The sequence below is a fragment of the Saprolegnia diclina genome (assembly GCF_000281045.1).
Source record: "Saprolegnia diclina VS20 unplaced genomic scaffold supercont1.9, whole genome shotgun sequence".
Classification (NCBI taxonomy): Eukaryota; Oomycota; class Saprolegniomycetes; order Saprolegniales; family Saprolegniaceae; genus Saprolegnia; species Saprolegnia diclina.
In genome coordinates this window covers 586352-597919 of record NW_008246076.1, presented here as the reverse complement: position 1 = coordinate 597919, position 11568 = coordinate 586352, and the positions used below count along the sequence as shown (strand labels likewise).

The 11568-nt window shown below is 61.7% G+C and overlaps 5 protein-coding genes across 5 annotated transcripts; 4 read left to right on the top strand and 1 right to left on the bottom strand.

Moving 5' to 3' along the window:
• Positions 1-20: 20 nt before the first annotated feature.
• SDRG_03879 (hypothetical protein) lies at positions 21-746 on the top strand (the record flags this gene model as incomplete). Its single annotated transcript, XM_008609523.1, has 1 exon — positions 21-746. One exon carries the CDS (start codon positions 21-23, stop codon positions 744-746), a length of 726 nt encoding a protein of 241 aa, XP_008607745.1.
• Positions 747-863: 117 nt separating this feature from the next.
• Positions 864-1162, top strand: SDRG_03878 (hypothetical protein; the record flags this gene model as incomplete). The annotated part of the gene is made up of 2 exons (XM_008609522.1): positions 864-997; positions 1054-1162. 2 exons carry the CDS (start codon positions 864-866, stop codon positions 1160-1162), a joined length of 243 nt encoding a protein of 80 aa, XP_008607744.1.
• Positions 1163-1569: 407 nt separating this feature from the next.
• Positions 1570-3550, top strand: SDRG_03877 (hypothetical protein). The gene is made up of 10 exons (XM_008609521.1): positions 1570-1659; positions 1711-1770; positions 1815-1959; positions 2010-2119; positions 2167-2438; positions 2492-2567; positions 2615-2699; positions 2748-3055; positions 3098-3206; positions 3267-3550. The coding sequence occupies exons 1-10, from the start codon at positions 1585-1587 to the stop codon at positions 3350-3352; spliced, it is 1326 nt and encodes a 441-aa protein (XP_008607743.1). The 5' UTR covers positions 1570-1584; the 3' UTR covers positions 3353-3550.
• Positions 3551-4222: 672 nt separating this feature from the next.
• Positions 4223-9616, top strand: SDRG_03876 (hypothetical protein). The gene has a single exon (XM_008609520.1). It carries the CDS (start codon positions 4232-4234, stop codon positions 9473-9475), a length of 5244 nt encoding a protein of 1747 aa, XP_008607742.1. The 5' UTR covers positions 4223-4231; the 3' UTR covers positions 9476-9616.
• SDRG_03875 (hypothetical protein) lies at positions 9518-11535 on the bottom strand. The gene is made up of 4 exons (XM_008609519.1): positions 11381-11535; positions 10508-11332; positions 10142-10451; positions 9518-10097 (listed from the first exon to the last, which is right to left on the bottom strand). The coding sequence occupies exons 1-4, from the start codon at positions 11501-11503 to the stop codon at positions 9679-9681; spliced, it is 1677 nt and encodes a 558-aa protein (XP_008607741.1). The 5' UTR covers positions 11504-11535; the 3' UTR covers positions 9518-9678.
• Between the last annotated feature and the right edge of the window lie 33 nt (positions 11536-11568).

Sequence of the window (11568 nt, the reverse complement as noted above, 5' to 3'; positions counted from 1 at the left end):
ATCCTGTGGAGGCAATCAAAATGCTCGCGGAGCCGTTCGACGTCGACTATGCATGCCCGTCGGAAGAGTACGAGACACTCGCGCTTGAGTGCATCACGTACGACCCAGAACGCCGGCCTACGGCGCCCGAAGTCGTCCGCCGGCTCGAGACCATCCGCCAAGCGTACGGCGGCGCTGGCTTTACGACGCCCGATCTTGCCAAGGTCGACCTCACGGAACCACCGGTCAAGACATCGGGCGTCCTCTACGTACCAAGTTTCGGGACCTCGCACGACATTTGGTGCGAGATCAACGTCGACGACACGAAGCGCACGCCGGTCAAGAGCTCCGTCGCGACCGGCGGCGCGTTGCATCGTTTTATGCCTGTGTCGACGACGATTGCCAACATTGAGCCGCTCTCGCACACTCTCGAAGTCCTCATCAAGACCCAGGTTTTGCTTTTCCCCAAGACGATCGGAAAGGTCTCGATTCCGCTCAGCGAGCTCCTCACACTGGAAGGCGACGACAAAAGCTTGACGGCGGTGCGGACGAAGCAGGGCCCGATCGTCCATGAAGGCGACAACATTGGTACCTTGGAGTTCCGGATGGTGTTTGGACCGCAGATTCGCGGGTACCTCGAAGTCTTTGAGCGGGAGACGACCGAGTTCCTGAAAAAGGCCATTGCCGGGCCGAAGACGCTCGATCTCTCCAAGAAGCGCGACGTGGCGGCCGCGGCGTTGCTGGCCAGTACGCCCAAGACCCCGTAGCTGTACATAATGTGGTGTGTATTACCAAGTTGATACTAATATGAAGTTGCGCTAGCTAGCGGCAATGAACTCTTTAAGTAGCAAGCGACGCCAAACGGCATTGCACTGCTTGCGCATATGGCCGAGATCGTCCTCAAGATCGCATCGCCGTTGCTGTGCACCAAGACGATCGGCAAGATCTCGATCCCGCTCATGAACCGTCTCACGCTCGAAGACAAAGAGTCGTCGTTGACGGCGTTGCGCAAGACGACGTTGGTGACTCCTTGGCTATCGCCTCCGCGGCTACCTCGAGCTTTATGGGCGGCAGACGACTGCGCCCTTGCGCAACACCGACGACGGTCGATCTCCGCGACTTGGCCGCCGCAGCGTCGCTGAGCGGTCGCGATGGTTTGCCTGTGATTTTTGTATCAAGTTGATAGTTCGAAACCTTGCATTTCTACTACAATTGTATGTACATGTACTCGAGTCGCACTTCAAGGTTCACCACCAGACAATATGCGTTTGTGCAGCGAGTACTCACTTGTGAAATGTCTGCTTGCATCGACTAGAGGCGACGTCAAGGAAGCATGCGACCTCCCCTCCGTACTACCTCTAACATCGTGCGCCAAAGTCGCGGTCAATTTACTGTGGCATGCCATTGCATATGAACGAGGAGCGAGGTGCACAGACCGCCTTGAACGTCGTCTCCAACTAAAGCCGATCGCGGCGCCTCGCTCTCGTCGAGCTCGAGCAAGTGAAAACCGCACTTCGCACACTAATAATATGCCAAAAACACCAAATAGTGTAACCTATATCGCACTTCAGCGGGAGTCGCCGTGGATTCTGCATTCCGACGATAATGGGGAACAAGACGAGCGCGCCCAAGTACTCGGCCGCCGAGATCGAGACGCTCAAGGGTCCCTTCAGCGACGCGGTACCTGCGACTCGACCTCGTCCCGCGCCTCATGACCATGGCGAATGCTAGGAGTTTGACTGCCTCGACGCCCTCGCAACGGCCGCGATCGCCGACCGCGCAGCGTTCGAGGTACGATGGCCTTTCGCCGCTCATCAATCTCACGACGCACGCAGACGACGTTTGGCCTTGGCGCTGTGCCTGATGACATGGCGATCCTCGCGCGCTTTGGCGGCGCGCTCTACGATGCGTTCTTGACGCTGCCCGACATTGACGGCCCGTCGACCGACGAGGTCACGCTGGCGCATGTGGCCAAAGCCGGTATACCTCCTCCAATAGCTATCACGTGACGCTACGTTGGTCTACTGTAGCTGCGCTGTGCATGCGGTCGTCGTCGGCATCGATTCTCCGCAGTCTCTGGTCGATCTTTGACGCGTCGACGACAGGAACGCTGTCCGAGTCGGAGCTGCGCCAGCTCTTTGTAAGTATTCGACCTCTTCCATCCATTGGCTCATGCGCCCATGGTAGCTCGCGGTGCTGTTGATGGCCGATGCGATGGCCGATGACGCGCTCGACGTGGCGGCCTACGTTGGCGCGGCCGATGCCATGGTCGCCTCCTTCCACCTACATGCCACTGAGATCTCGCTGCCGCACCTCGTGTCGTGGGCGAGCGCGTCATGGCCGCTCATGCACACGGTCTTCAGCGCATGGATGGCCCACAAGTGCTTCGCCTCGCTGCCATCGACGCGCTCGTCGTACCTGGCGCCTCGCCTGTCGCACCCATCGGACATTCTCACCCGGTACAAGTCGTATTTTTCCAACTTGAGGTTTCATAGCTCTTTTTATCTGCTAGCGGCGAGCTCATTGCGCTCTCGGGCCAGTCGATGCAACTCCAAGACAGCTGGGACCGCCTCTACACCAGCACGCAGGCATGCATCGATTGGCTTGATACATTGATATTCAAAACCCGATCTAGGACGGTCTAAGCTTCAACCGCCTGTGCTACCATCTCCTCGGGTACGCAGGTCCGACGCTGATTGTGTGCACGGCCATGGACGGCGGTATTCTCGACACGCTGTCCACTGTGATGTAGTCTAAGAATGAACTAGCAACGTTTGGCGCGTACTGCGACACGCCGTGGAAGGACCAGAGCAAGTTTTTCGGTGGCCCGGGGTGCTTTCTGTACCGACTTCGCCCCAACTTGCTTGTGTGTCCGAGTGCTGGCGGCACCAACTTCATGTACTTCAACACCAAAGGCGTCGCGCTGCCCCGGGGTCTTGGTCTCGGCGGTACGACCAGCAAGTGCCGCCTCTTCTTTGACGAGGACCTCGACGAGTGTTACACGGCGCTCAAGTGCAATACGTTTGCACCTGGCTCACTCTCGCTCCGCGCGTCGTTCCAGATCCAGACGCTCGAGGTAGACAACAAATCATGACCAGATACCAGAATGGGCCACTAGATTTGGGGCTGCGGCGGCGACACCAGTCGACAAGCGCAGAAAGGGTACCGCGCCGACACGGCGGATCTCATCAACAAGGCGCGCAAGGTCGACAAGGCGCAGTTTGTGAGTACGTGTGTCGCTTGTGAAGGATCTGGCAATGGCAAGTTCTAAGTTTGTATACCTGTAGGCAATGGCTTTGACCGGGAAATGTTCCTTGGCAAGACCTTTGGCCATGGCACGGACGCTGCGCGCATCGCCGACGACGAGCACTAGGAGATCCACGCTTGTCGCACCAGCCGACTTCTTCTCCACTTGTGCACTTGATGACGAAGACGGCGGGTCGGACCGTGTCGTTCGTTGGATAACCTTTGTGATCATGTTATACGAGCTGCGAGTGGGTACATAATACTGTAGCAGCTTTGTATTGCGGCCGTCTTGATTCCTCTCGCATGGATTCCCTAAACCTACTACAAGCTGTAGACCGGTCTCGAGAGAGGACAACCCGTGCTCGTCCATAGTTGACGTTTAGTCGGTCTACAGGTAGAGTCTTCCATCGACAATGTCGTCAGGGGTAGGTCATGGCGGTTTCAGAGAGTTTCAAAGCGTCACGAGCCAATCAAATCGTCGCATTGGACAATGCCGACCTTGGATTGGTGGACAGAGTTAACGGGGTCGTCACCATGTCTTTGAACTCTCTCGTTGCGATCCCTTGTCGATAAGCAACCTCCGAATCCTAATTATCTTCCAACTAATGGCTAGTCCACTCAGTGGTGAGCTGCCTCTCATGACTGAGTTCTGTGTCTGGTCAAGTATCCAGCTGCAATTTCGGCGACTCCAGAAAAGACAGGATCATCGCTGGTATGAATGTACAGATTGTACTATCTAGATCCCAGCCTAGATCCGATGCTTGACGAGGGCACCGTCATTCACGTGCTGTCCTTGCGACCACGCCGGCAGAAGCAACTTCTTTTGCCCGGACGTACTGCTATCTGGATTTCAGTATACTGCAAAATACACTTGATGTTTGTAGCCAAGTGCAACCGGCCGTATTTCAATTAGCATACGACGTTAAACTTGTGATTTGTATACCGAATTGAATGGCGTGTAATTAAATACACGCCACCGCTGGCACCAGAAGCAAAAACCAATTCGATGGCGTTCAGAGGGTTTGGAGCAGCCGCGCCGGCGGCCGGCGGCTTTGGCGGCTTCGGCGCGCCCGCGCAGCCCGCGACCGGCTTTGGCGCATCACAACCTTCGACTGGCTTTGGCGGCTTTGGCGCTGCGCCCGCGACCGGCGCGGCCTCTCCGTTCGGCGCTGCCCCGGCGGCCGCGTCGCCGTTTGGTGGCGGTGCCAACTCGTCGCCGGCCTTTGGCACGTCGAGCACCTTTGGCGCGAGCACGACGAGCGCGTTTGGTGCGCCTGCTGCGCCTGCAACGTCGGCCTTTGGCAACACTTCGGCGGGCACGAGCGTCGGCTTTGGCGGCTTTGGCGCTGCGCCGCAACAACAAACGTCGGCCTTTGGCGCTGCCGCGGCCCCGGCCGCGAGCCCGTTTGGCCCGACGCCGACGACCGCCGCAGCGAGTCCGTTTGGCGGTGGCGGTGGCATGTTTGGCGCAGCCGCGCCCAAGCCCGCGTTCGGGACGGGCGGTTTCGGCAGCACGGCGACGACCAGTACGTTCGGCGCGACCTCGGCCCCTGGTGCGTTCGGCGCGCCTACGCAGCAGACGTCGGCCTTTGGTGCGCCAGCGTCGACGGGCTTTGGCTCGTCGGGCTTTGGCGCGCAGCCGTCGACCGGCTTTGGCGCCGCTCCGAGCGCCTTTGGTGCCCCCGCGCAGCAGACGTCGGCCTTTGGCAGCGCGGCCGCGAGCCCGTTTGGTGCCGCACCCGCGACCACGTCAGCGTTTGGCGCTCAGCCCACGTCGGCGTTTGGCGGCGGCGGCGGTTTTGGCGCACAGGCCAACAGCGCGCCGCAGTGCGGTACGGGCAACCCGCCGTACGTCACGTCGTCCGAGCAAGAATCCGAGAAGGGCAAGCCCGCGACGACGATCCACTACCAGTCGATCTCCAAGATGCCGCAGTACCAGCACAAGTCGGTCGAAGAGCTCCGATGGGAAGACTATCTCAAGCGCACGGACCCCGCTGCCGCGCAACAGCAAGCCAACTTGGTGCCCAACACGGGCGCGACCGCCTCGACGACGACAAGCACGGGCTTTGGCGGCTTTGGCGCTGCGCCGACGACCACGACCGGCGCGTTCGGCGCCAAGCCGCCGCTTGGTGGCGGTGGCTTTGGCAGCACGACCACATCTGCCTTTGGCGCGGCCCCCGGCGCCTTTGGGTCGCAGCAGACGTCGGCGTTTGGGTCGCAGCCGGCGGCACCGTCGGCGTTCGGCTCGGGTGGCTTTGGCTCGCAGCAGCCGGCTGCCGGTGGCTTTGGCTCGACCGCCACCAACAGCATGTTTGGCAATACGACGACGTCGGCATTTGGTGCGCAGCCGGCGCAGCCGCAGACAAACTCGGCGTTTGGCGGCTTCGGCGCTACCAACACCAACACGACGACGTCGGGCTTTGGCACGGCGTCGCCCGGTGGTGCGTTTGGCTCGGGTGGCTTTGGCTCGCAGCAACCGACGGCCGGCGGCTTTGGCACCGGTACGACGACGACGACCGGTGCTTTTGGCGGCTTTGGCCAGTCGACGACGTCGCCGGCCCAAACCACCAATGCGTTTGGGGGTAGCAACAGCGCGTTCAGCTTTGCCAAGCCGTCGACGCCTGCCGCCGGTGCATTTGGTTCGACGGCGCCAAGCACGAGTGCGTTCAGCTTTAGCGCGACGCCGTCGACGCCGGCGACGACAGGCGGGCTCTTTGGCGCCTCCAACACGACCAGCGGTACCGCGGGTGGCTTTGGCTCGTTTGGCGCTCCAAAGCCGCAAACCTCGACGTTCGGTGGCTTCGGCTCAACGACAGCGACACCGCCGACCACCGGCGGCTTTGGCACTCCGACAACCGGAACGTCGATGTTTGGCGGCGGATCGACGGCGTCCACGACGCCGGCTCCGTTTAGCTTTGGCGGTAGCAGCAACACTACGAGCGGCTTTGGTTCCACCCCCGGCGCGAGCCTCTTCAACAAGCCCGCGGCCACGGGCGGTGCGACGCAAGGCTTTGGCGGATCGCTCTTCTCGACACCCGGCGGGTTTGGGGCGCCGACCCAAACGGGCGGCTTTGGGCAGCCGACAGCCCCCGCGGCGCCGACGACGCTTGTTGCGGGCCACGACGCGAACCCGTACGGCGCTGGCTCGTTTGGCGCCGGTCTCATTGAGCAGCAGATCAAGACGACGCTGACGCTCCCCGTGCCGAACGCGATGCCGCGGTCCAAGGCCGTCGACGCGGTCGAGTACCAGCGCCCGTCGTCGCTCATGCGCCCGGTCGCGACCGTCCCGACGTTTCTGAGCGTGCCCAAGACGACCGTTTCGGCGCCGACGCCCGCGCGCCGCCTGCTCGACGAGACGGCGAGTGCACCGGCCGCCGACTTTAGCTTTGCGACGACCAAGTTCAAGAGCATTGCGACCAAACAGCTCAACATTGACACGCCGCCAAAGGTGCGCCGGGTGCCGCCGCCGACCGCGCCGCATGTGATTCCGGCCGAGACCGAAGCGTCGTCGACCGCGGCGACCGTGACGCTCTCGGTCTCGCTGCCGTCCAAGACGACGCTCGAGGTCCAAGTCGACGCGCTCGCGACCGGCGCCGATGTCCGCGCGCTGATTGGCGAAAAGGCCGGGCTCACAGGCGCGTTTGACGTGCACTTTGACGGGGCGCCGATCAATGCGTCGATGACGGCGGCGTCATTCGCTCACGGATCTCTCGAGGTCGTGGCCGCCCAGCCGTTTGTGAGCTTCGACTCGTTCTACGCGTCGGCCACGAGCGCGTCGACGTCGGCATTTGCATCGGTGGCCGAGAACCCGTTGGCGCCGACGTTGACCAAAGAGGGGTACTACACGATGCCGGATCTCTCGCAGCTTCGCACGATGACGACCAAGGAGCTCCAGAACGTCGACAACTTTGCCGTCGGTTGCAAGGGCCTCGGCTGTGTGCAGTGGTACGGTGCGACGGACGTGACCAACCTCAACTTGGACGACCTCGTGCTCTTCTCGACGCGCGAGGTGGTCGTCTACCCGGATGAAGACAGCAAGCACGCGCTCGGGAGCGGCCTCAACCGCCCGGCGCTTGTCGAGCTCCTCCAGGTGTACCCGCCGACGCAAGACGCCAAGCGTGAAAAGTACATTGAGCGCGTCATTGCGCGCACCGAGACGATGGACGCGACGCACGTCGACTACAACCCGGACGCCGGCGTGTGGAAGTTCCGCGTCGAGCACTTTAGCCGGTACGGCCTCGACGACGACGAGAGCGACGACGAGCAAGCAACGGCGACCGATGCTGCCGGGCTCCAGCAGGTCGCGACGCAGTTGCAGCTCAACCCGCACCGGCTGCACGAACTCTCGGCTATGTACTTGCCGTCGGAAGCTGAAAAGGTGGTGACGCCGGTCCCGACGCTCTCGGCGAGCCGCCTCGCGGTCGTCGAGCCAGTGCCTGCGACGCCGTCGGCCCCAGTGCCTCGGTCGCTCACCGTGTACCCTGTCGTGACGCCGTCGACGTCGACGGTCCTTGGCCTCTGGAACGCGCCGCTCAAGTCGCTCGACCTTGGCATTTTTCTCGGCCGGTCGTTTCGTGCTTCGTTTGGTCCGCAGGGCGACCTTGTGACGACGCACGCGGCGCAGCGCGTGGCAATCTACGCCCGGACGCCGGCCACCGGGACGTCGCTCCTCACTGCGCACCGAAGCGTGAGCCGTCAAGACCCGTTGTCGTATCACGTGACGCTGCCGGCCGACGTGTCGGGGCTCCTCTCTGGGTTTACGTCGGCGGCTACGACTGGCCACGACGGTCTCCTCTGGGGCCTTGTGGCGGCCCTGTATGGCCAAGAGCATGGCGCACCGTACTTGGCCCCGATCTCGAACGCGCCATTGACGCTCAACGATCTCCCAGCGTTTGATCGTCGCCATACTTACCTCAATCAGTGGTTTGAAAAGGCCGTGACGTGCCCGACGTCGTCGTCGATGCCGTCGCTCCAGAACGTGCTCTCGCTCTTGTGCCAGCACCGCCTTGTGGACGCCGCGTCGATGGCCGCGTCGCTCGGCAACTTTCGCCTTGCGACGTTGATTGCGCAAGCGTCGACGCACCGCGACGGCGACTTCCGCGCCGCGCTCTTGCAGCAGCTCGAGGCGTGGGCGACCAATGACGCGCTTCAGTTTATGGAGCCCGAGCTCGCGTGGATCTACTCGCTCCTCGCGGGGTCGTTTGCGGTCGTGACGCAGCGTCTGTCCCACCTCGACTGGCTCCAGTCGCTTGCGATCGTGTTTTGGTTTGCCCAAGGCCCGCAGTCGCTAGCATCCGCTGTCGATACGTTCACGCGCGCCGTCGCTGCGCAGCAGTGCAAGCCGCCGCTCCTCCACCTCAAGTCGGACCCGATCATGGAGCTTCTGAACGTCGCGGTGGGCGCAAAAGCCTCGTTGGTGCCGCTGCTCAACGTGCTCGAGGCCGACGCGGCGTGGCACCTCTATGACGTCCTCTCGCACTTGCCTGGTCAGTCGCTCCGCCTCTCGCCCAAGCAAGCCGCGCTGCTCACGTCCAACTACATCTCGACGCTGCTCGACGCCGGGCGTGTCGCCGATGCTATCTACGTGGGCCTGACGATCCCAGACGCAGCTGCGCGCAAGGCCACGGTCCTCTCGCTCCTGCACAAGGCGGGTGCCACCGACGGTCTCTTGGCGTCGCTCCACGACCTCGTGCCGACCGAGTGGTTCCACGACGCAATGGCGACCAGCGCAATGGCGATCGGCGCGCACGTCTCGGCGGTCGACCACTACATGCGCGCGGGCAACTACGACCACGCGCACCGTGTGCTCCTGCTTCACGTCGCGATCCCGCGCCTCTTTCGCGGCGAGACGGCCGAGCTCGGCAGCACGCTCCAAGCACTCGAGCCGCACCAAGCGGCGATCCCGCTCTGGGCCCGGTACGGCGCGGTCGTGCTGAGCTACCTCCGGCTGCGCGAGAGCCCGCACATTGCGACGCGCCACGTGGTGCTGAGCGTCTGCCGCAAGCTCAAGGAGTGGCAGACACAGCCGCTGGCGCACCTCGGGCACGAGCACGCGCTTCTCGAGCGCGCGGTGCTGGCCAACATGCTCACGTACATGACGTCGACTGCGGTCGCGCTGGAGCAGGCGCTGGACGAGTCGGCGTCCGGGCAGTGGCTCGGGCAGTTGCAGGGCTACGTGCAAGCCGACTGCTTTGGCGAAGGGTTCCGCGCCACGAGCCTCATGCACGTCGGCGCGTCGCTCGTCGAGTAGACAGCGTCGTTGCTGTTATCTATCGGTCCCGTCGTTTCCATATTTTCCACTAAACATGAATTGCGATACCTGCATTCTAGTATTTTAGTGTTTTTTCTACTCTATCGATAAGCCGAAAATGACTATGAGACAAGAATGCGATGCTAAACCTGCACGGGGTGGCAGGTTTATAGTCGGAAAAGAGCGTAGTCGACATATGACGACTAGAGACACCAAGTCGTTGGTCGACGCGCACGCGCCAGCCGTGGCGGCTGCGTGGTCTCGAGAACGTTCAAGTTGAAGTCGGACGGCGTCGTGGCGTCCAGTACAGCGAGCGATGGTGTCGTGAGATTCCGGTCCAAGCTCTCGAGCAAGCTGAGGCGGAGACGCTCGACGAGCACATTGTCCTTGTAGCAGTAGACAAAGACGTCGACGCTTCGAAACCCAATCGTCGGCGACCGCTTGTAGCGCGCGTTTCGACGAAAGAGGGTGTAGACGGAGCCGCCAATCTCGGGCACGCGGGCGTTCGTGTCGGGGTACATCCATCGCAGCAGTGCAAAGAGCGCTCTGGTTTTGACGCTGTTGTAGCGGAAGCTCGCATACACGGACGTGAGGCTCGAGAGTGTTTGGACCCGGGCGCCGCCTGTATCGAGCCTCAGAACGCTTGCTTTGGGGGCGGGTACGTACCCCGACACCATGCCGCCGAAACGTAGCCGTACAGGATGGGGATGCACGCAATGCTAATCGTATAGAGGACCGAGCAAAGACCGCCCTCGATGTAGTAGCCCTTGGCGGCTGCCGGCAGCGTGCACTGGAAGAGGTAAATATATGCCGCGAGAAGCCCGTAGTAGTTGCCCATCGCCCACGTGATCGCGGGCCCGTACAAGGTCGCAGCGACCGCAACGATCGTCGGGTCGACTTCGGCGAATGCGTGCTCGTTGCGGCGGCGCTTGAGGATCGCTGCAGTCACGCACATGGCCGCGTACGCATACCATACCTATACACATGCATTCCGCAACGTCGAATGAAGGTCGTGCAACAGATGTTGCGTACGGTCCGTGAGAGATACATGAAGCCGAGCAGCATGATTCCGATGTCGGCGCTCTGGGACGCTCTTGGGATGGCGACCGAGAGGGTCTCGACGCTAAACCAGCAGTCGAGGAAGAAGAAGGCCGTGACGCTTGGGTGCATGAGGATGATGGCGGTCGGGTCGCCGTACACGACCTCGCAGCGCCAGCGACCCGGTTTGTCGATATTGTCGCGGTGCCCGTACCGCTTGAGAGTGTCTTCGAGCGCAAGGCAGTGAACGTAGTACTTGGTCCACATGAGGTACAGCACAAAGCAGGAGAGACACACGCGGTAGACAAACTTGAACCAGTACCACGCCTTGAACTCATACACGGCATGGGCAGCCACAATCGTATACGTTCGTAGCGCGTTCGAGCCGTCGATTTCGTTGCCAGCGCGCAGCCAGACGCAGTTGTGGCCAATCAGAAATGACATGTACGTAAAGTGCATGCACGCGCCGTGGCGGTCCCAGGACGCCATCGTCGTGTCCTGCGAGTGGTTGGCGGCCGCGAACGCGCACAGCACATTCCGGATGTTGACGCCATAGTACAAGGCGATGGGTTTACCGACAAGAAACCGCGCGAGGCAGTCGTCGTCCGAGACGACAGTGTCCATAATCACGACTTGACGCATGACCTGGACGCTCCGGCGCATGTCGTCGTAGTACACGTCGGGGGGTAGCGTCGCTTCATTGTACGCCGCTTGCATATTGGCCAATGTGTACCGGCTAAAGTCCGAGTCGTTGGCGTACGTCGGGGGTGTCGAGAGGGTCGCCCACGGCGGGAGCTCGGAAAAGTACGCTTTCATCGGCTACGACACTCGAGTCAACAAAATGAATGCTCGAGGCGAGCAACGCACCATGGAGAAGATGTTGACGAGCATGGTCATGCTTACAACAAAGCCGAGCACATTGCGCTTGACGCGATGGCGCGACGAGGTCGTCGAGAGGCCGGGGACGACGTGCACCCGCGTCGTGGGCATCGCCTTTCCCGATGGATTTATTACGACTAAAAATACGACAACTATGATTAGTACTGGTCGATTGA

Excerpts from the sequence above, each read along its gene's own strand:
- SDRG_03877 (XM_008609521.1), top strand. The coding sequence starts at position 1,585 with ATGGGGAACAAGACGAGCGCGCCCAAGTACTCGGCCGCCGAGATCGAG. Across the intron at positions 1,771-1,814 it reads CCGACCGCGCAGCGTTCGAG|ACGACGTTTGGCCTTGGCGC; the intron begins GTACGATGGCCT and ends CGACGCACGCAG. Across the intron at positions 2,120-2,166 it reads CGGAGCTGCGCCAGCTCTTT|CTCGCGGTGCTGTTGATGGC; the intron begins GTAAGTATTCGA and ends CGCCCATGGTAG.
- SDRG_03876 (XM_008609520.1), top strand. The coding sequence starts at position 4,232 with ATGGCGTTCAGAGGGTTTGGAGCAGCCGCGCCGGCGGCCGGCGGCTTT.
- SDRG_03875 (XM_008609519.1), bottom strand. The coding sequence starts at position 11,503 with ATGCCCACGACGCGGGTGCACGTCGTCCCCGGCCTCTCGACGACCTCG. Across the intron at positions 11,333-11,380 it reads TCGTCAACATCTTCTCCATG|CCGATGAAAGCGTACTTTTC; the intron begins GTGCGTTGCTCG and ends CGAGTGTCGTAG. Across the intron at positions 10,452-10,507 it reads TCATGTATCTCTCACGGACC|GTATGGTATGCGTACGCGGC; the intron begins GTACGCAACATC and ends GCATGTGTATAG.